This window comes from Glossina fuscipes, unplaced genomic scaffold, assembly GCF_014805625.2.
Source record: "Glossina fuscipes isolate IAEA_lab_2018 unplaced genomic scaffold, Yale_Gfus_2 1, whole genome shotgun sequence".
NCBI classification, from domain to species: domain Eukaryota; kingdom Metazoa; phylum Arthropoda; class Insecta; order Diptera; family Glossinidae; genus Glossina; species Glossina fuscipes.
The window spans coordinates 37,277,929-37,299,765 of NW_023998415.1; the positions used below are offsets into that span (position 1 = coordinate 37,277,929).

The 21,837-nt window shown below is 33.7% G+C and overlaps 2 protein-coding genes across 8 annotated transcripts in view; one reads left to right on the forward strand and one right to left on the reverse strand.

Moving 5' to 3' along the window:
* Positions 1–15,032, forward strand: part of LOC119631537 — a 31,937-nt gene extending 16,905 nt beyond the window's left edge. The window contains exons 5-8 of the mRNA XM_038023846.1: positions 2,552–2,670; positions 3,852–3,919; positions 6,979–7,125; positions 14,660–15,032. Coding sequence (XP_037879774.1) covers positions 2,552–2,670; positions 3,852–3,919; positions 6,979–6,998 — 207 coding nt within the window. The 3' untranslated portion in view covers positions 6,999–7,125; positions 14,660–15,032. The remainder of the gene's footprint in view (positions 1–2,551; positions 2,671–3,851; positions 3,920–6,978; positions 7,126–14,659) is intronic.
* The window catches only part of LOC119631536 (protein furry), a 110,912-nt gene that overhangs the window by 49,781 nt on the left and 39,294 nt on the right, over positions 1–21,837 (reverse strand). For all 7 annotated transcript variants that reach the window (XM_038023845.1, XM_038023843.1, XM_038023844.1 and 4 more), the window contains 3 exons: positions 21,703–21,813; positions 21,463–21,617; positions 19,787–19,947 (listed from right to left, as the gene is read on the reverse strand). In XM_038023845.1, coding sequence (XP_037879773.1) covers positions 19,787–19,947; positions 21,463–21,617; positions 21,703–21,813 — 427 coding nt within the window. The remainder of the gene's footprint in view (positions 1–19,786; positions 19,948–21,462; positions 21,618–21,702; positions 21,814–21,837) is intronic.

Consider the following 21,837-nt stretch of genomic DNA (forward strand, 5'->3'; position numbering starts at 1 on the left):
TGTGTGTGTGTGTGTGTGTGTGTGTGTGTGTGTGTGTGTGTGTGTGTTTAGTGTACTAGGGCTAAAAAAACGAATCCTGTTGAACAGAGGCTTCCATGTGACCATGCATCATCTGCCATGTAGAGCCGCTCTGCATCATCAAGTTGTAATTTGGATAATTGAAGTAACTCGCGCAGCGCGGGCTATCTACCACATTATCGAATGATAGAAACGGACACACAAGAATAGTGAATAGCAAACTTTGCCATAAATGTATTTAAGCATATGCACGACCTTATGTAAGCGTAAGCGTAAGCGTTTCGCTGCATAATTTTAATAAAATGCATAAGCAGAAGCAAAACCGCATATGAATATTTTCTATGCTGGTATGAAATCACACACATACGCATATAGTTCAAACGAAACATACACGTGACTAACACATTGGCAAAGCGTAGCCAATGACATTGGATCTCCCGTTGACGGCTTTACCTTTAATAGCAATCGGGGAAAGTCGATCCCGCAAACTCCGAGACGTACTTGTACTATAAATGATGTGCATAATAGTGTTTATAATGAAAACATGAGGAAATGAAGCAATTATCCTGGAATAGCAGGAAATGTAATAAAATTATAATTATAATTAAATATGATAAAATTTTAATGACAAATCAAATTCGATATCGATTTTTATCAATGCCGGCTAATTAAACGATGATAAGAGAGATTTTGATTGATAAGAAGCGAGAATAAGTTAGACTAGTGCGGAATGAAGAAAAGTGCTCCATCATAGGTAGGTTCCCAGGAGTTGAGTTCCGTTCAAACCAAAGATAGCCCTTTAGGTGTGTAATACAGAAACGTAACCTCTGGAATATTCGATGGCAACTACATCCGCTTGGGTGAAGAGGAATAATTTACGTTCACACATCGTTAACTTAAAACTCAGTTTTGAACCACGTGCCTACAGCCGCCTCAATCAACAGAGTTAAGCTTAATGAATCGAACTTTCATTTTCGCGTCGTACTATTTTTAAAAGGATTCCTGATAGGTTACATATGATCATAATATGTCAAATGATCAAAGATAGATGAAGCTACACAAATAGCGTTCAGAGCTCGCATTGATTCCGTGAAAAGTAATACTTTGTATTTGTTGAAATTTAAAAGAGCTTGTACATGATGAACATTACCAAACTTGCCAGACGTCCCTTATCTACTCTCAACACGTTCGCTATTTAAGTAAAGCACCCGATCTTGCATAACAACGATGCACACACCATGGGAATCTTGAATGGAAAGTTTTGATGTATCCACCGCACAGCTTGAACTTTACTCGTTCGATTGCAATTTGTTCCGCTCTCTACAAAACTCTCTTAATGGAGACTCGTAAATATGACTTGCGTCAGTTGTTTTTATGCAGAAATTCTAGAAGTTTTCCATTGACGGCATATATTTCTTAAGTTCATTTGAAATGCAAAAAATATTTGATTGAATTTTGATGGAAAACTGCTGCGAACGTTCTTTTATACATTATACATTAGGATATTCATTGGTTGTCGACGAACACATCAATCGATTTGGATGGTGCTTAACAGAAAAAAAAAAAAAAAAAAAAACGTTGCTAGCAGCAACACTAATTCCTTCTGATTTTCCCATCGAACATTTTCCTAAGTAACTTAATTTAAACCGTGTGTTGTTTGCTTAAAACAATTCACAAAAAAAAAAAAAAAAAAAACAGACAAGGTACAAAACATCAAGTTGCGAATGATTGTATACCGGCTTGAAAAACAAAGAAAAAAAAAATTTAATATTCAATAATAAATGCCTGGATGTGATCCTTCCTTTGAAATCTTCACAAAAAAGAAAAAAAAAAAAAAAAAAAAAAATGGCTTGCTGTACCCAAATGAGGTCGTGCGATCGGACTGGGTGCGCAATGTGACGAATATATCTGTAAAATTCAAATCTACCGTCATTTGATCTCAAAAGGCTAGCTATGAAACAAGGCCGCAGCAGACAATCTAATTTCTTTTTGTCCTTTTATAATAACTTAACTTACACGTACTTCTATACATGCAAACGCGATAATGGTTCAAAACGATTTTCATTAGAAGGGCGGAGAAAGAAGGAGTAAAAGATCAGCGTGAGCGTGTATCATGAATAAAGGGAAAAATTTGCGCAGATAAATGATTGGCGGACAAGACGTTTCCTCAGAGTGTGGCAGCAACTCTCGAATAAATAAGTACGAATTTTTACGAATTCGAGCAAAGTCGATCGATTGATTGGTGGACCTTTGCCACGTTACCGTAGCTTCGAATAATAAATATTTACATGGAGGTAAGAAAGCTGCTGCGAAGATGGATGATTGCACCACAAATGCACCACAAATAAACTTGCAATAAGCAAAGCTTAAGTAAAATTTTATTGATATGCATTTTGGATACTGCAACGATTACAAAGAAAAAATTATACATAACCGTGCTTTCATTTATTTATTTATTAGCACATTTTTTATCGTATACTCTTCATATTTCTTAGTTTCATTCTTTTTCTCGATTTTTATTTTTTAATTTTAGACTCAATCCTCAAAAAATGAAAAAGCCACTGTTGTATTACAATATATATTTCATTTGTTATTTATAACAAATTTTGGGATTAACTTCGTTCTATATTGTGTTAGTGGGCAAAATTTTCGGTAAGTTATATTAATCCAAGCCAATCAATTGCATTAAACATTTTTTTCTCATTTCCCTGTCGTCACATTCATTATCCTAACCGTCATCATGTTACGCAAATACGGCAAATTCTCTAAATGATTGGTCCAAAAAAAAAAATTGATCAGAATTTGAACATATATCAATAGCAGATTTTAATATATTCTCGTAACGTTACAGCTCCGTATAAAGCTCGTCATAAATCATAAAGAGGCTGCGTTTTCAAAAATTTTAATTGCACAATTTGAAGGCATAATTTTATGGATATGCAATTATTAAAAGCATACACAATTCTTGATGCCCTTATGGCTATGAAGAAATACGCCCACAATCTTTCATATAGGACGCTTTGTTCCAGAAACAGTCACGCACTAAAAATATCGATATCATTACGAACTCTATGCTGAACAGCTGGACTATTCATTGATTTTCATAATCTGTAGGTGTAAGAATATGGGTGAAGTCAAAAAGGCGTTTTAGAGACCTTAGAGACCTTAGAGACAGACCTATCTGTTTCTCACAATGTCTGTGACAAACGTTCTATTGATCGCAAAAATGAAACTATCGGTTTCCAATTGGAACTTGTTGCAAGGATCCGAATGGTGCCATCCAAGCACAATAGAAGATGAGAACTGTTTCCAAACTGTTTTAGTTCATTTTGTTATAAAGAAGAAGAATAAAAATTGTGCATATTTCAAAAGCTATCTTATACCTCTACAAAAATGCTTAAAATACCTAATGACTACCGCACACCCAAGTGGTTATCATGTCGGCCTACCCGAGTTCAGTCCTCAATGCAAGAGATAATACTTTATTTGGGAGATTGGCGTGTGTTTCTAGCAAGCGACACTCACCGATATTCGGGCTTGATCTTCTAGGCTTCTCCTCCGGCCACGCCATATCTTTCTCTCTTTCTGTCCGCCCTTCTTTTCGACCTTCACATTTAGGAGGCATGCTTTCAATAGTTAGTCATAGACAAATAACAAATAGCGGGCATTGGGCACAGGAAATACGCCCTTAGTCGAATAAAATTTTTCGCTTCCTTTTTATTTTTGTTAATTTGACGATTTGAAGGACGACCTTTATTATTTTGTTTACTTTTCAATTAACTTCTACAGAAACTTTGATCTAACTTTGGTGATTTTCTTAACTTTGTTTCTAGCAAAGCTGTGCTCGTTATGTTTAGACGAGTATCAGGATCGCAACGCGAAGGTACTACCCAATTATCAGGTAAACAACACTGTAACATTAAATTATTATTATTACACAAACTAATAGCATTATATTGCCATATTTAAAATAGAAAGTAATAGTAAAGTTATTATATAAACGACCTTAAAAAATTTAACCTTCACATAAAACCATTTCATAATATTACAAATCAGATTTGATCAAAGAGTTCAGTTCAAGTCTTTAAATTCACTTAGCACGTAGAACATCGTTTACTGGGTTAAATAAATGCCTCGATGAATTCCTTTAAAACCGAATAATCCTAACAATAGTTTAACATATTTGTTATCTGGCACACATACAAATACGATATTGCAACCTTTAACGGAGCAAAGTGCCACCATATAAACCGTACGAGTTTTGCCTTTCGTAGCGATCCGTCAAGTCTCAGGCAACTCTAAGTCTAGTCTTGTTACTCGAACTCTACCTGTGTTGATTGCATTTATTAAACTGCAAGGTGACAAAACTAAGACGGACATAACATAATAATAAATAATCTCCACCACGACCACATATATGAGGAACTTTTTCGAATTCTCTTTGAATGACTGATCAGATATGAGAAGAGAAAATAAGAGAGATTTGTGCAACAATTAATTCCTCCAATAGAACTGCTTGGTTTTTCCAAGGCGCTGCTGTACCTCACAATACTCTATTACGATTTTTCGGTCTTTAACTGAATTTTGTCGAATCGACCAGCGATAGCGGTCCCCCTTATCAGATCCGATGTTTCTACTTTTAAGTCTATGGTACACAAATGCCGTTGCCTTCTTACTTTCCTCTCTATCAGTAATCCTTCCGTGACCATAGCCATCACGTCCACATGTATAGGAGACATGGCATTCCAAACATAGAAAAATTATATCAAACATACGTGAACTCACGTGTCCAAGTTGATTTTTCCTTAACATTGTTACATGTCAACATTACGTATTATGGAATGATTTAAATGTCACATACGAAAGGATATTAAATTGTTTCCTCCATCCATATTCATATAGAAGAAACGAGCTGATTGGTATTCGTAGAATACACACACAACATTAAAAGTGCATTAAAAAAAAAAAAAAAAAAAATTGGTTTATGGTATGCGCACAAGTGATGCATGTAACATCGTACGGTATACTGCATTAGGCGGATCAAAAAAAATGCTACGATTTTTAATATCAAATATTTACTCGGAAAAGCTTTCCTATTCATTATTCGAGACAAATGTTACCATATATTAAATTTGTCGTTGCGTATGCAACATTACGAAATCTCAGACCGGTACGAGAGTTACTAACCTACTCAACAGTGTATGAAAAAAAAAAAACAAAAGCATTTATAATTGCATTGATCAGGAGTTCTCGCAGGCTATGCACATATAGTATTAAAAATAAATAAAAAAAAGTCTTTTTCCATCCTGGGATACATGTTTGATAGCCACTGTTTCGAGTAATTACATAAGAAATTTTTAGAAATATTTTCTATAGTAACGACGGTCGTCTCTACAAGGAATGTTTTTATGCTCTACGCCACTTGCATTGCAAGAGTACATTGAGTTTGCGCGGAGATATGCAATACCGCGAAGGCCTCGCGATAGATCCATCAGCCAAAATTCATTTCTGAATCGGTCTAAGATTATATATCTGTTATCCGGACTCTCGTGCTCAATCCATAGGTTTCAAATTTTTGGGATATTTTCATAAAATTTGATATGCTCACGTTTTTGGACCCAAACACAAGAGCTATTGAAAATAGTTCGCATCGGACCACTTTTCTTCCCTGATGAATACTTGCGCTAAATTTTAAAGCGACATTTATTATGGATTACAAGCTACAGCTTTGTGGCGACTAAGCAATTAAAATGAGCTCTGACAAAATAGCTTAAAGATGTTAAGGCGGAGTTCTTAAGGGACCTTTCGGTATTAGAATTTTTTAAAAATATTGCGCCACCAAAACTATCATGCAATAAAATCACCGTTTGACATACTCTATACTACGTAGCCTCATATTGTCGAAACAAGGTATTATTTTGGATCACACCATCTTCGCATTCAGGCCACAAAAAAGGGCTGTGTATTCATTCTCAAAGGAATAAGAACCGATAATACTAGTAGCACAAATCTTCACCTTAACATAGTATGTAGAAATATCTCTTAAATAAGCTACGGCTTCCCAATAAAATCGACATTTCTTAGTTTATTCATAAAGCCATTGATATAAAAAGGCGGCTGGGAAGATGATCTTTGTAAAGAAGCTCACCAAGAGGTGCAGCATCAGAACTGTGGTGAGATAGCAGAGCAGAATCGGAAACGACAATACTTTTTTTATGTATGCCAACGAGAGTAAGCATTAGAGTTTTACAAGGCCGATCAATATATATCGTCTAAACTATTTCGTGTCATAAAATTCTTTACTTATTTGCAGAATAGAGAGCTAAAAATTGTACCACGTGTCCATGTAAAGGCATACTTTTTGTTCATATACGAGATTGATTTGAAAAGTATAGACTCGCGGTTTCCTAATTTGATTCAGTTGATTAGCCATTAAAAAAGGCTCACTTCTCGTAGATGCGATTATCATAGTTAATCGCTTTTAGACGATCATACTCGTATACAAGTTCGCGCCCTAGCGACTATTTTTAGCCAACAAGTCTGACTTGAATTAAATTGTGATGGCATTGTGAAAAGTGAAGCGTGTATTGAAGGTCATGATAAATCGTCTTGCAGGAAGGAAATCGATCGAAATCATAAAGGATTGCGCTGATTGTATCTATGTTAATGGGAAATGTTTAATTTGGGATCAAAAATTCTTTATACCTTATTATGTCGAATAGTTTGCGCCCAACTTTATGTACATATATATAATTTAATTTTCCCATTAATTTAAGATAATTTAAGAACTAAGGATACATAACTTAATCATATTGTTTTATGCACTTTATGCAGCACATTATAGCCCAAGTCTTCATTCTCTTATTTATACATAGTTTGAAAGCATTATTGCGGATACAACACAAAATTTCGATTCTCTGACACGAAAGATAATATTTGATAATTAATCTTTCCTTTCAGCCTCCGATTTAAAATCGTAATCGTGATTTTATTAGATGGACAAACGGCACACGGACATGACTATATCGATTTCACAATTCTCGTTGGACGAGCCTATTATTTATAGGCGTTACAAACATTTCAAATCAATTTAGCATACCTGATATGGTAAGTATATATATATATATATATTTTTTTTTTTCTTTATCCGTTTATCTGTGCATTTCTGTGCATTATATAATATGCAATTTACAGAGAATTTCATTAACAGAGAGACATATTAATGTAGTGCACTCGAGCACAACACACTTATCAAATAATTGATGAAATAAAATAAGTGCGGGAATAAATATTGGAATACAACGCATGCTGTCTTCATACCCTACACCACTAGTAGTAGGCTAATACAGAATTTATTAAGTTTATGCGGACGATCGATTCACAGAGGGCTTCTTAATTTCAGCTTGTCTGTCCATCTGATGTCTATCGATAAATTTCTGTACTTTCTGCTGTGACATTTTAATGAAGTTTGATACACTGGAATGGTTCGACGATTACTCCCCATAGAGCGCCTTATTTTAAAAACAACAATTACTATTTTTAAAACTCTCCCCTAACATTCGCCGAGTAATGGTATTACGACATTCTAAATTGATATGAAAAATTTTTTCCGGCTATGGAAGCCCCTCTTATATAATCATTCTCACGGAAAGTGAATCTTCACATTATAAAAAGATATAATTTTTAATAATTCATGAGAAATATTAATTCGTGGCAGTAAATTGACAAATTAACCAACCTTCCCGAATTTGGACCACATAATTCTATTTTATGGACAACTCTGCAATAATTTTCAAGAAAATTTAACCCTTGCACGACAAAAAGGCCTAACTGCTAATGTTTTATGACGCATTTTTAATTAATTATAACAATTTGATAAAAAAACTTCAGTGAACGAAATTTGAACCATCTCGATCGATTCCCTGGACCCCGATCCTCATAAAAGCTTTCTCAAGTGGCGTATAGAATAGTAACCGCTTAAAAAAAAAAAGGTTTAATTTTCTAATATTTTATGATGAAAATTAGTGCATAGTGTCAATTAGGCAAAAAAAATTAACGATAGGTTATTTGAAACACATCTTTTTCTTTTTTAGACTCTACCATATATGGGGGATTTTATGAAAGCAACGCCCTTACACGGGCAGAAACTCTAATTTCTAGTTTTTTTTTTTTTGACGGCAACTGAAAAAATAATGAAATTTTTAGAAATTAAATTAGCTTTGGTGAATTTGGATCACGTCGTTCGATGTTTTAGGCATCCTCCAATATGGGGGCCTTCATAAAGGGTTTAGAAATAACGCATAATTTTTGGCGCGTTATTACTCAACCTCTACTAGGCTTATTGGTTTAGGGTATCTAACGGTCGCCCTTGACCGACTACAGTGTTACTATTCTGTTTTAATTTAAAATGATTAAGCGTAAGAGCATTGTATTCTTACTGCATTTACATTATCTTGAGTGCAGCTGCTACATGCAAGGAACATTCCTCATTATAATCATAGTTAATAAAACTTTTCAATCCAGTATGTACTGTTAAAATGTATTTAAGCGGAGTGAAATTAAACACATTACAACTTCAATAAGATTTTTATAATTAATATCGGAGGGCTACTTAATTTTATCAATGCATTTGCATTCCTTGTTTAACTGTTTTGTATCGACAAAAGTTTTCAAGAACTTTGTCAAATAAACTTTTTTTATTAAAGTTCAACGTCCTTAGTTTCATGGCTCGTGTTATTTTGTGGTATGTTAATATGATAATAACAGCCTGGTTCCATATGCGTGGTAGATGTTACGCGGTATCGCTCAAAGAACACTACTCGTTGGAGCGAATAGAAAATGCAAGCCGTAATAAGTCTCGCGATACAGACCTCTATATAGTTTAAGGGATCTTTCACATAAGAACTATTCAGTAATTTACAAATCTCGACTTTTCAAAAGCTATTCTGAAGGGGCTTACGGCCAAATCAGATCTCTTCTCGAATCCAACCAATACATACGTGGATGTAATCAGCTCGGCATACAGATTAGTAGTAACTAAGATGCAATTTTAACGACTTTCAGAAAATCAACTTCGGTTGGGACCGTATCTTTTTTATTCCAATCACCATTTACCCCAAACAAAGGCAAAAGAAGTAAAATAACAAAATTCTTATACTCTAAAATATGGAGTGAGCGCAGTTGATTTCTTCTATTTTAAAAAAAAAAAATTTTCGTCGTAGAGGCACGTATGGGTGTTGTAGGCATGTCCTTGGAAAAGTTTGGGTTAATTCAAAATCCTTTGGAAGTATGTAGGCAATATATTCATTGTCGCTAAAGGGAACATGTTTACGACATATGCTGGAAAGTTACGTAAACAGACAGATGGCCAGATGAACAGGCGGACATGTTTAAATGCATTCAAGATTTGAGATTGGCCATGAATTTATATACTTTATAGGGTTTGTCAAGCTTGTTTCTACGCGTCATAAAGGTATTGAAAAAACAATTAAATTTTGATACACTATAACATTCGGTAGGCGTGACAATTTTTTCCATTTTTGTGCACAAATGCTACAGCATCGCCCATAGAAAATATGTTCACATTTTTTTACATTTATTTGCAATAGTTTATGAGTAATGAGCAAAAAAACAATTTTTGTTTCCCTTTGAAAAACAGAAGTGCTCTCAGCTTACGTGGTGCTGTGGGCGTGTTCGTCGACCGATTTGGCCCATTTTCAATACCAATATGCGTCCAAGAACTTCCAGTATTCCAGAAGAATATTTACAACAGACATTACACAAACGAACAGACGATCCGGTGGAGAGACGAACCTGCTTAATTCGATTTAAAATTTGATGCTGATCAAGAATATATATACGTTGTGGAGTCTCTGATGCTACCTTCTGGGCGTTGCAAACGTTTTAACAAAATGAATATACCCCTAATCTTTCGGTGATGAGTATAAAAATATATCCAAACCGATTATGAAGTTCATGTTAAAGATATGCTGGCACTGCTCACATCAGACGTATGATATGTCATGTACTTACTTGGTCATATTTTAAGAAAATGTTCATCGATATCGCCCAAACTGCATTTTAAATCAAGTAACTTAAACTAAATTTGTTCCATTTTGAGCAAACAATTTCTCGGGTAACTTGTTAATAACGCCATCACTGTAGAACTACTAAGATTTGTGGGCAAAAAAGCAACACAAATGATATTGACAAGCCTCTATACTATATACTATATGGTGGATGCATGAAATCTTCCCAGCCAACTTCTCTTCATTTTTGTCATCTTACGAAATATTTGCGTAGCTCCGCAACTATATTCTACCGATCTTTATCATCTTATCAAAAATTTGGTTGACCAGCCCGCAAACGTGTCTTCAGAAGCGAAAATGACGGCTGTCAAAATGCGTGCCGCTGACTATTTTCATAAGCCTTTTTCGTCACAAACACTATATGTGTGTTTCATTTCCAAAAAGGCAAAAATGTACTGCATGCCCATAAGTGCATAGGGGCAGTGTACAAAGAAAACATCATAAACGATAGCGAATGTTGATAGCATAACGATGGCGAATACAACATGGACAGTGACGATCAATCATTTAATTGCTTTAATCCGTTTACGAAAATCTACCTGTTTTGCATTTAAAGTTTACTCGGTTTTCGCCAACAATTTATCTACCGAGACAATATAATATAGGGCTGAGATCTTTGATAGCATCTGACCCCTTTTTTAATTTTTTCTTTTGGAGTTTTCAGCCTATCAGTAGCGGGCGCGCTAAACAAGATAGAATTGCCCTTTCAATAATATTTGCAAACACTCCAGAATTGTTTTCATTCAAGTTGTCTCTTACTAATAAGAAGTTTTCGACAGCAAACGTTAATCAATTAATTGGTGTTTTCCTTCTGAAAGGTGAACCTATGAATATGTTATCAAAGGCTTCGAATGTTTCGAAGGAATATTGCAGCCGTTATATACCAGTACCCTAACAACACATTGCATAAAAAATTGCATGTCTTTCCCCATGTGGATGCCAGACGACATCCGATAATGTATTAAGTGTAAGCAGAAGATTCATATTCTTGAACCTGATGCTCGTTAAAATGAATTTTCAGCGAAAATCAGTTACACTCGTTATCATTAATCTTCAACGACAGCCTCAACGAAGATAATGTATTTTAATAAAAAAAAAAAATATATATATATATATATATATATATTCGTTTTTTTTTTTTTGTTTGGCTGAGTAGGTAAGAATCGCGACTACCAAGTGAGCCCGTTCCCGGGTTCAAATCTCAGTGCGTTAGAGTTTAATTTTGATCGTAGCGGCAGTGAATGCTCAGTCGATGTAAGCATAACACTTGTTGATTAGGCCCACATCTGCTCGGCTACGGCCATCTTCTCACCTTCTTTCTTTCTTTTTGCTCATTTCTCTCTGTCCCTCACCGGAGTATGCGAAAAGGAGACATTGCCATATCAAAGAAAAAAAAAAAAAAAAAAAAAAAAAAAAAAAAATCTAAGCGAAAAACAAGTACATTTTAGAGAACAAAGGTTAAAAGCAATCCTCTTCGATGCTTCAATGCTATGCATTCGGCCATCAAATTCAATAATATTTAACATTTATAAGAAAATTAATTTCAAAGTTTGTCTTTTTCAGTTTCCCTCAAAGAGTCGACTAAAGCTTAGCTAATCATTTATTTGCCTTTCGTATTTACTTCCAGTCACAAATATCTACAATGATGCTTCATAAGGCATATCCATCCAAAGCATATCCAAAGCATTTTAAAGCACATTTTTATTTATTATTGCTTACGGGTTTTCATTATATATGCATTTGCATCCTGCGGGTGTTCAACACTATGAACAATTATAACAACTTGCAGAGCAAATATTGAAAATGACATTTCAAAAAAAGAAGAAGAAGAAGAACCACTGCTCTTAATTAAATATATATGATATTTACTTAATTTTGTCTTGACTTGAATGCAAAAACTGTTATTAAAATATTTGAATAAGCAATTTAAGAAAATGGGAAAGAGCTAAGTTTCAAGTAAAAAAAAATATTTCTGAAAATATTTTTCATCCTCAGCTACGTAAAGCAATCGACATACGAAGGAAAATTCGTCTCGTACAGATAACAAGTCATTTTTATACCCACCACTGTAAGATGGGGGTATACTCGTTTTTTTTTTTTTTTTTTTTCCCATAATATATGCAGCAACCAAAAGGAAGCTTCAGTGACCCTATAAAGTATATACATTCTTGATCAGCGTGAAACTCTGAGTTGATTTAACCGCGTCTGTCCGTCTGTTCGTCCGTGTGATGTGTATTGTTGGCACACTCCTGGTTGCAAAAATGAAGATATCAGCTTCAAATTCGGTAGAAACTTCTGCACCCAGGTTGATATTGAAAATGGGTCAAGCTGGACAGAGCAGAAGCGCGCAGTGAAGCGTAAACGGAACGCAAAAAAAGTTTTTCATAACCAAAAATTTTTGGATTTTAGCTGCACCCAGTAAATCTCGCTAAACGGAGTTGTCAAAGAGAAACAGTTTCACGACCGATGTTCATGAGTGCGCTTGCCTTAAACCGTAATATCAATATTATCTTGTGTCGATTATTATTCATCCGCAAACAATTTAAGCTCTTTGTGTTTAAGGCCAAAGCTATCAAAAATTATGTTGGCCCATACCCTTATGAAGCCGGGCGAATTGACGCTAAAGTGAAACTTTGGCCTTCATTATGTAACGTATAGTTTTGGTTTAATTGGCCGATGATCAGCAAGCTAACTATTCGAAAGGTTTTAAATCTGCAACGTCCAGTGTTTCGTTGGTGTTTCGGAAATAGTTTATAGTTTATGCGTAATATATGCTATAGATTTTAGAACTTTCGATATTAAATTGATTTCGCGGTACACAAACTTCATTACCGAAATTATTTGACACATTTACCAAGCTTTAGTTTTTTTATCTGCTACTAATGTGTTTTGAACATCAACAACCAACGTCGAACGGAAACGCTTGTTTCAATTACATGCGCATATGTATATAAATTTGCATTCTATTTGTAACATTTGAACGCGTCCACCATTAGAGAGTACGTGCATAGATAGACAAAGGAAATGACAATATTTGTGTACCATCCAGTTATAGAAACGGAAGAGAGAACCAGACTAAAGAGAAAGAATGTAAACTATTAATTAAAATTAAGATGCATAGTTCTACCTATACACAAATAATTCTTACGAAACTGCAATTAACAAGCAGTAGAAGGTGCTATTATGTAACTAAAGAACTATTTGTTTATATCTTTAACTTTTAACTTTTATTGCATTTTGCAATTTACATTTCGTTTTTAATGTCTGGATGCGTTCATCATTCAAAAGTACTTGCATAGATAGAGAAATTAATTAATTAAAATGATGATGCATAATCAATTTACATGCAATCAATTATTACATAAGTTTGCTTAACAACCAGTAGGAGGTGTTACTATGTAATTAGACAAGTATTTGTTTATGTATATCTTTAATTCGTGATTTATATTATTTTTTTTGCTCTTTCTATTTTTAGTGGTTTAATAGTTTATATATTTATAATTATTAATAAAATTTAAATAATTATTAATTAATATTTCTATACACGTAAGACTATAGCATTTCTTTCGGTGCAATTTAGTCAGCATAAGTGTCGGATAGGATGGCGTATGTTCGTTCAACTTACTCTTATCCATCGTTATAGTCTACATCAGTTATGGTACAGGGTATATTAAGTTAATGCAGTCGTATGTTGCAGGCAGAAGGGCTTTAGATGAATCCACCATTCGTTATACCGATCGATACAGAATCAAAATCTGAATTGATCTAAGCCTGTCTGTCCGTCTGATAGCTGTCCATGTAAATTAGTGTTCAAGCTACAGATCGCAATTCTTGATATGTTTCAATGAAATTTGAAAATGATTCGAATAGGTTCACTTTGTCGACCACTGCCCATATAATGACCTATTGTGAAAAGTCGCTTAGATGGAAAAAATTGCAATAGTCAGGATAGAATCAGCTCTCGGTATCAATTTGGCAGTGAGTTTGACGCGAAGAGGAAAATTTTTAATTATAGAAATGTATTGAGCTTCAGACAGACAGACAGAGAGAGAGAAAGAGAGAGAGAGAGAGAGAGAGAGAGAGAGAGAGAGAGAGAGAATGAACATATTGAATGTATGAATCTTGATTTCAACACGTACAAATTCCATCTCTATAGGTGCGAATGAAAAGCGTAGAGAAGAGTCACGAAATTATTGTATCAATAAGCGGGTAGGTGCGGAACATATGTAAAAAGAAAATTCAAAATCTCAGCTCACCTCAGCTCTCAATACGTACATAAATGAAGTAGCAATTATTTTAAATTTTACACTACGAACTTTCGGTAGTGAATAGAAAAGAAATGAATGGTGAGAATGCGATATTAACTTTAAATATCGGAACCTGTCTCACACCTACGGCTTGAAGTACGTCAATTCGTGGCCGCTTAATTCAGATAAGAGTTTCCGACTTTTACATTTCATTTCAATATAAATTAATTGCTATCACAAGAAAATGTTACATTTTTCGAATTATTATTATTATTTTTTTTTTTTTTTTTTTTGCCTCAAAAACAGTCTCTGAAGATGGTCACGCAAGCGGTGGTGTTCTTGGCATTACGATTTCAACCCGTCGACGTCTAACAGAAAATTTGCTGGAATGAATCGCACAAATTGCGCGAGCTCAGATAAACATCACAGCCACCGATTTTAGTCGTATTAGAGAGTCAACGAAACATTCACTTAATCGTTCATTCAATTCAATTGTTACTTTTAGTATTATTATTGAAAAGGCATACATATTAAGTTAAAAGTTAAAGGAAAAAATAATTAAATAATGTTAAAGTAAAAAAATTGCATTCTATAAAGAATAATCTAAACAATCAGTGCTGATTATTGCAAGTGAAATATGCTTGTAAGATTTTTTCCTTCTTACTCTATTGAAAATAAATAAATAAAATTGAAAACAATTAATTTTTCATTAAAATGTAAGTAAATGAATAAAATAAATTTAATGTTTACGTGTTGTGTTTCACACGAAGAAGAAGAATCTTTTCTTTTTTTTTTTTTTTTAATTTCTTCTTAATTTCAATCATCCTTGCTTTGTCCCATCCCCACCCCTACCCCCTGCCTCTCTCTCTCTTTGCTATCACGTATGTCAAAAATGTGTTTTATAGATGAATGTGTGTAATTAAAATGTATGAAAATTGCTTAAAATATCTGTAAAATTGAAAATGCACTCGATTTTAGTGTTTACCTTAAATGTTATTATTGTGATTAGCAGTGCAATGCAATCATCAGTCATTTGCATAACTATATTTATACCATATTGTGCACATTGACGTGTACGATTATTTGAAATAATAGCTTAATAAATAAATAAAGGAATTTGTTGTAATAATAAACTGAGAATGCAATAAATAAATTTTGAAAATTTATGATTGATTTTATTATTAATTCTCTGAAAAACGATATGTAAGTACAAGGATAGTTTAATTAATGAATTCTTACATTCCACCCACCACCCATCGTACGGTATATATTAATTGTATTGCACCGCAATTGCGTTCACCGCATTTAGTTAGTTATTTTAAGTAAAAGGCGCTTAAATAAGAAGCAGAATATGAAACTTTACCGGGAACAATGGGGGAAAAAAATTGCATATCTATCCAACAAACGTGAAACAGAAGCAAAAACAACAACAACAACACCGATTTTCATTTAAAATTGTATAAATTCGCGGCGAAACTCAAGTTCATTTATCATACAACGCTTTAAGACCAAAGAAACTTTCTGCACATTTATCATAACTAAGTCTACTCCACTTCAAATTCTAAAAGCGATAGCGGATTTGCAGTAGAGTATGGCTTCCAAGCTGGTGTCACGAAACTTACTCATTTCTTAAAACTGAACCAACCCCTTCAAGTTCGAAAAGCATTAAAGCCAAATATAAATACCTAACGAAGCAAGTAGCGACTGATGGAAAGTTTGACAAGAATTTGGGAAATTAGCATAGAAATGTCACAATAACATTTGATATTGGTAACTTGTTTATAAAATGGCACATAAGCAAAGTTGTTTATGAAAGGCAAACTTATTCGAGTCAATCGCACTAAGATCAGAAGACGCTTGAAAGTAAATAGAAGTTCCTGCAAGTAATTCATGTGTTCTCGTAATCTTTACCGTCACCTACATGGTATAAAGTTAATAAATAGTGTCATTGACTCGCCTGTTTCGTTCCTATCTGCCAAACAATACGTAGTCAGTGTGCAGGTTCAATTATAAATACTTTTCGCGTCCTCTGTAAAAATCGAAATAAGTTTTATAACATAATCTCATTATCGAGAACGGTTGCTTCCATTGAACTATAGCTTTTTAGTTCACGGCATCGACACTAATTATTGTAATTCAGTTGTCGAGTGCTGTGGTTGAGCTAAGCGAGCGTGTGATATTCTTTATGCTCACTCAGTCTTATATATGTATGTACAACAAACTAGGTTATGACTGCTATCTGAATCTATACTATACATAAATTAAATAGATAAGTAAACTAAGTAAATAATATAATTAAATATAAACAATAAAGTAAATCGTATAAGAATCATAAATAAAACATGTATGGTAAACTAAAATTAACAATTCAACAGTACAAACTTACTCGCACAAAGATTTTGATAGATATGTATATTATTCACAAAAGGGCATTTTATGTAACAATACTACGGTTTTTGGCGCATCGTTGTAAGTGGATCTTTACGATGCGGCTTACATAGAATTAATTGCGTATTAAACGACTATTTATAGGTTTAGTAATTAAATTAGATTTTCAACTCTAAACACATATTGTGTGAAAACTCTCCACAAATCATCTTAAACGAAAGCAAGAACAAGCAGATATAAAAATTGGAATACATTTTTTTGTTGGTTTTTTTTTTTTTAGACACAACCTACTCCGTTGCAATGAAACGTACAAAGTATCCAACACATTATAAATATTGTGTCGTATATTCCATTACTTGTACGTAACTATACGATACGATACTTTGATGGCAGAATAGCATACAATATATCGTAAAAAGCATTTTAAAAAAATGATAAAAATTCTCTACTCTATATAATTGAATGGGCGTGGCTGCATTTTTTTTCTATTTTTCTAGAATACGAAAAAAAAAAGGTTTATCGTGTGTTTCTGCTGTAGTTTATGGGTAAACAGCAAATATATGGAAAGCAAAAGTATTTGTAATGCATGTAGCATATTGTGGGCATGTCCTTTGACCGGTCTAAGCCATTTTCAAATACTCTTGCAAATGCGAGGATGATGGCTCCATTTTTGCGAACAGTATACTGTTTACTACAGGTATGATACAATTGGGTAAACGAATAGATGGACAGACAAACAGACGGACATAGGTGTAGATGCATTTCGAATTTGACGCTGGTCAAGAATGTGCAGACTTTATGAGATTCTTAAAGATTGGTTCTGAACGTTAAAAAGGTTCTGGACCAAAAAATAAAACTTTTATATGCTATAACATTGGATGGGCGTGGTTGATTTTTTCAATTTTTTGTACAAATACTCTGGCGTCGCTCATAGAACATACCTTATGCTTTAATTTGTAAGGCATTTTTTTTTTCCTTCGGCAAGCATAAGTGTTCTCAGTTTATGTCCCAAAATTTGTGGCCAGTAGAAGATTTGCAACAGACATTGCGCAGCTACACATACTTAACTCGATTGAGAATTTGATGCTGATCGAAAGCATATACATGTTATGCTAAGCTTCCTTCGCGATATTGCAAACGTTTTAACAAAATGAATATATGCCGCATTCTTCGGTCATGACTATAAAAGTCTACATATGAATATATATATGTGCAATTTTTAATTACTCTAATATGTCATAAATCATTACAACCACTATTAGGCATCATTAATAAGCGATATTTAGGACCGATATTTAATAAAAAACAAAGACCTTTCATGGTTTGTAGAGATTTGCGAATGGATTTTTGGTACTTGTAAGCAACCCTTTAGCGATTTAGCGAGTGACTTGAGATTATAAGGAAGGATAAGGAAAATGCAAAGCTCACATCAATATCGACCGAAGAGAGCCGATTTCACTTCAAACTTAGTTTGAATGTACACTGAGGTCGAACAAATTTGTTGCTGTAGGAAAAGTTTAGCGATAGTAATCGCGATTTGAACAAGCGACTGAGCGGGTAGACGTGGCTATATGCGGCACGCATTTCTTACGCATTTCTTTACACGAGAGAGCAAAGCAATTTAAAGAAAACTACTTAATAACGCTAGGACTAGCAACGTTTTGCATATGCTTATCTCTAACGTTATGGATCAAACGATACGTATATGCCATCGATGTCCCGAAAACTCGAATAGGTAGAGAAAAACTGATTATGTGAATGAATATATTATATAAATAATGATTGCATCTTTACATGTTTTATAATCATTTTTTTTTTTTTTTTTTTTTTTAGGTCTAATATTTTGAAAGGTCATATTGACCCACGCGGTAGTTCAAATGTTAAGTGGAAAAACTTCAATTACGCAGAGACACGTTTGGCTATAAACTTGTTTGTATGCAAAAATGCATGTATTTTTTTTATCTCCCGCTGCATTGTACTTTGAAAGTATTTCCACAATTTCATATGTACGCTCTTCCTGTTATACCATTTACTTATTGGTTTCTTTGTAAACGGATTTTCTAGTGCATTGGCGTATACATCGCGCATCACAATGCAATTCCATACAAAAAACCCTTATGGCATGAGTTGCTTTTAACCGGTTGCCATCTATAGACCTTCACTGTGTGTGTGCTGGTGGATGCACATAGCAGTCCCATATATTCTTCGTATGATAAAACAAATATAAAAAAAAAAAAAAGACATTGTTTTTTTGGAAGCACTCACTGATTTCAAAATGAACGTGAACGTGTTAATGCTAATTGAAAGTTCGGTCTGCTCGGCTCGGCTTTTTGAGATGCAATTAAGATTCAAGTCAAAACCATATAATCGAATTGGGGTACTATTAAATGTCCAACTACTTTGACTTTGCCTACTCCTTGCCGAAGTTAACAATTTAATTAAAATAAATAGCTTTGAAGGTGGTATAAAGGACTAGCTTTTGAAATCTTTTTTTTTAACGAGGCGCCGAAAGGCGAGCCAACGTTGTCCACAGCTAACATTTGCCAAAGAACTTATGATTTTCGCTCTATTTTCCAAATATAATATCAAAAATGAAACATTGCTGCCATATAAAAACGATAACTGTTTAGTAGGTTCCTTACATACAAACGAAAGTCCATGTAACTCGATTTGCAAAGAGTAAGTTTATATATTGTATATATGTATATAAGATCTTATATCATATGAATCTATGAAACTGCTTATTGTTACCTAAATTAATTTATATCGAGAGAATTCTAAATCGGTTGCACCGCTCTCCTCTTCTTCGTCATTTCCCCTTCATCTTGTTTTTTATTTTTAGATCTCATTGTTATTGTTATACTGTTATTACCTTTCAAAGTAGTAGGCAACGTAGTAGTAACGATATAAATCGTATTTAACTTTGCTGATATTATTCTGTACATTTTTATTGTTATTATTATTGTTATTATTTTTTTTCCTTTTTTTTTTTTTTTTTTTTATTATTACTTTTCTGTTCGCTTTTTTAATTCGATAATAACATACCTTTTTCATTGTCTGTATGCAGGGGGCCCACGCTGCCAAAGAAACGTTTATCCAGTATTTGTAACAATAGTAATGCTGCCGAATGTATTTCAACACGTGGACAACCGGTCATCAGTAACGTGACCGTAATAACTGATGTGTAATGATCACAAGGATATTCTCTGAAAGTGTATTATATTATTAAAAATGTGCAAAAAGGAAAAAAAGTAAACTGAGTTAATTCAAATTAAAAATAACGGGATTTTCCTACAAAAAAAGATCATAAAAGCTTTAAATTTTATGCAAATCCTTGTGTAAATGTTGATTCAATCTAATCAATGCAGAATGATATTACTTTTTTGGGTCCTGTTTATCCACCCAAAACGTGAATTACTTTGCCTAGGCAACGAAGCACAGCGTTATATAAACATTTGTTAAATAAGGTCCTTTTGAAATTCATTTCTAGCGCACGTGCCATACAATGCAAACCAAAACAATTAACTATCATTAAATCGTTCAAATCTTCTAAAAATAAAATCCGCTAAAAATAACTCAATCAATCCGTTTATTAATAAACATTTCGCTCCAAAATTTGCATACATTTGCAGTATTCTGCTTTTTCATCTCCCTCGCGCAAACCACATTCTCCGCATATTCAATTATTAGTCAACTATTTATTCTATTAGGCTTAACAGGAAGGAAGTGTCATACAAATTATTTATATAATCATTGTTACAATGAAATTATCTTAACTTATTAACTAAGTTTTGCTTATTTAACTAAAGAGGAATATATCTCGTAATTAATCTCTAAACACAGACTTCTTTGTAAAATATTTGTTCACAACACAATTTTGTCGAGGCATTTGCAATTTTTCTTCAAGTTTCATGAATCCACGTAATTTGTGCGAAAAAAAGGATGAGAAACACACAAATATATTCGTGAAGATAAGATAAAAATGCCGTTTGTAACGACTAAACTACCCTAAAAAATAACAAGTAAGTAAATTAAATTCGGTTGAGACCGAATCTTTTATACCGATCACCATTCCCTTTAAAAACTTTTGCTTTTATTGTAAAGATGGAAAAGGTTAGTTCTATATGGATGGTAAGACCATACAAAAGAAAGAGGAATTCGCACTAATGGAAAGTGTAAGATAGAAATTTGACTCGATCAGTTAAGAGCAGTTCTCGTTTGTATCAAACATAACAGATCAATCAATTCGTTGACTTTTTTTTACATTTCACTCTCAAGATGGCAACCGAGACAGCCGTACTCTGAGCTATAGCATCAGAAATTACAAAGCATTTTTTTTCTTTAAACGTTTGCTGACCTTAACAGCGCTAAGGCGGCGTGTTCTTATCATTGCTCCTTCGGAATGCCAAAGCTGATACAAACTCAAAAACGGTAAAACAGGAATACAAATTGTTTGCTATTATGATTGGAGACCAATCACGTCACCGTAATAAACGCCTCAGAGGAATTCTCAAATGTCGGGGGAGGGGGAGGGGTCTTGTAATATCTTAACACTGAAATGTGCGGAATAGAAAATAAAAAAAAAAGAAAATTATATTATGATAAAACATCCCACCCTCATTGGTGCTCGTTGTCGCCCTAGTTTAGCGTTTATATTCATTTAAAATCGGAATTTTATTTGATTAATGTTAAATTAAAAAGCGATTGCTTTCAATACTTACCTCGCACTAAATATTGAGGCCAAAGCTAAGAAGCAAGCATCAGCTTCACGGGATGTTGATGTATAACAACGATCAATAACCCATTCCAATAATTGACCCATATCAGGATTAGATTCTAATAACAAAACCACCGTATCACGTGCCAACTGATAAATCTAACGAAAATTAATGAACAAATGCAATACTATTTGTTATTTGATTATAATAATATTGGAATGATTTTTGCAAAACTCTTCATACCTTTTCATCTTTAGACGTGAGCAGCATATCCAACCATTTATAAATAATGCCATCATCGGAAAGATAGGGTGTATAAAAGACATGACCACAACACAAAAGAGCTGACATTGCCTGGAAGAGAACACAAAAAAAAAA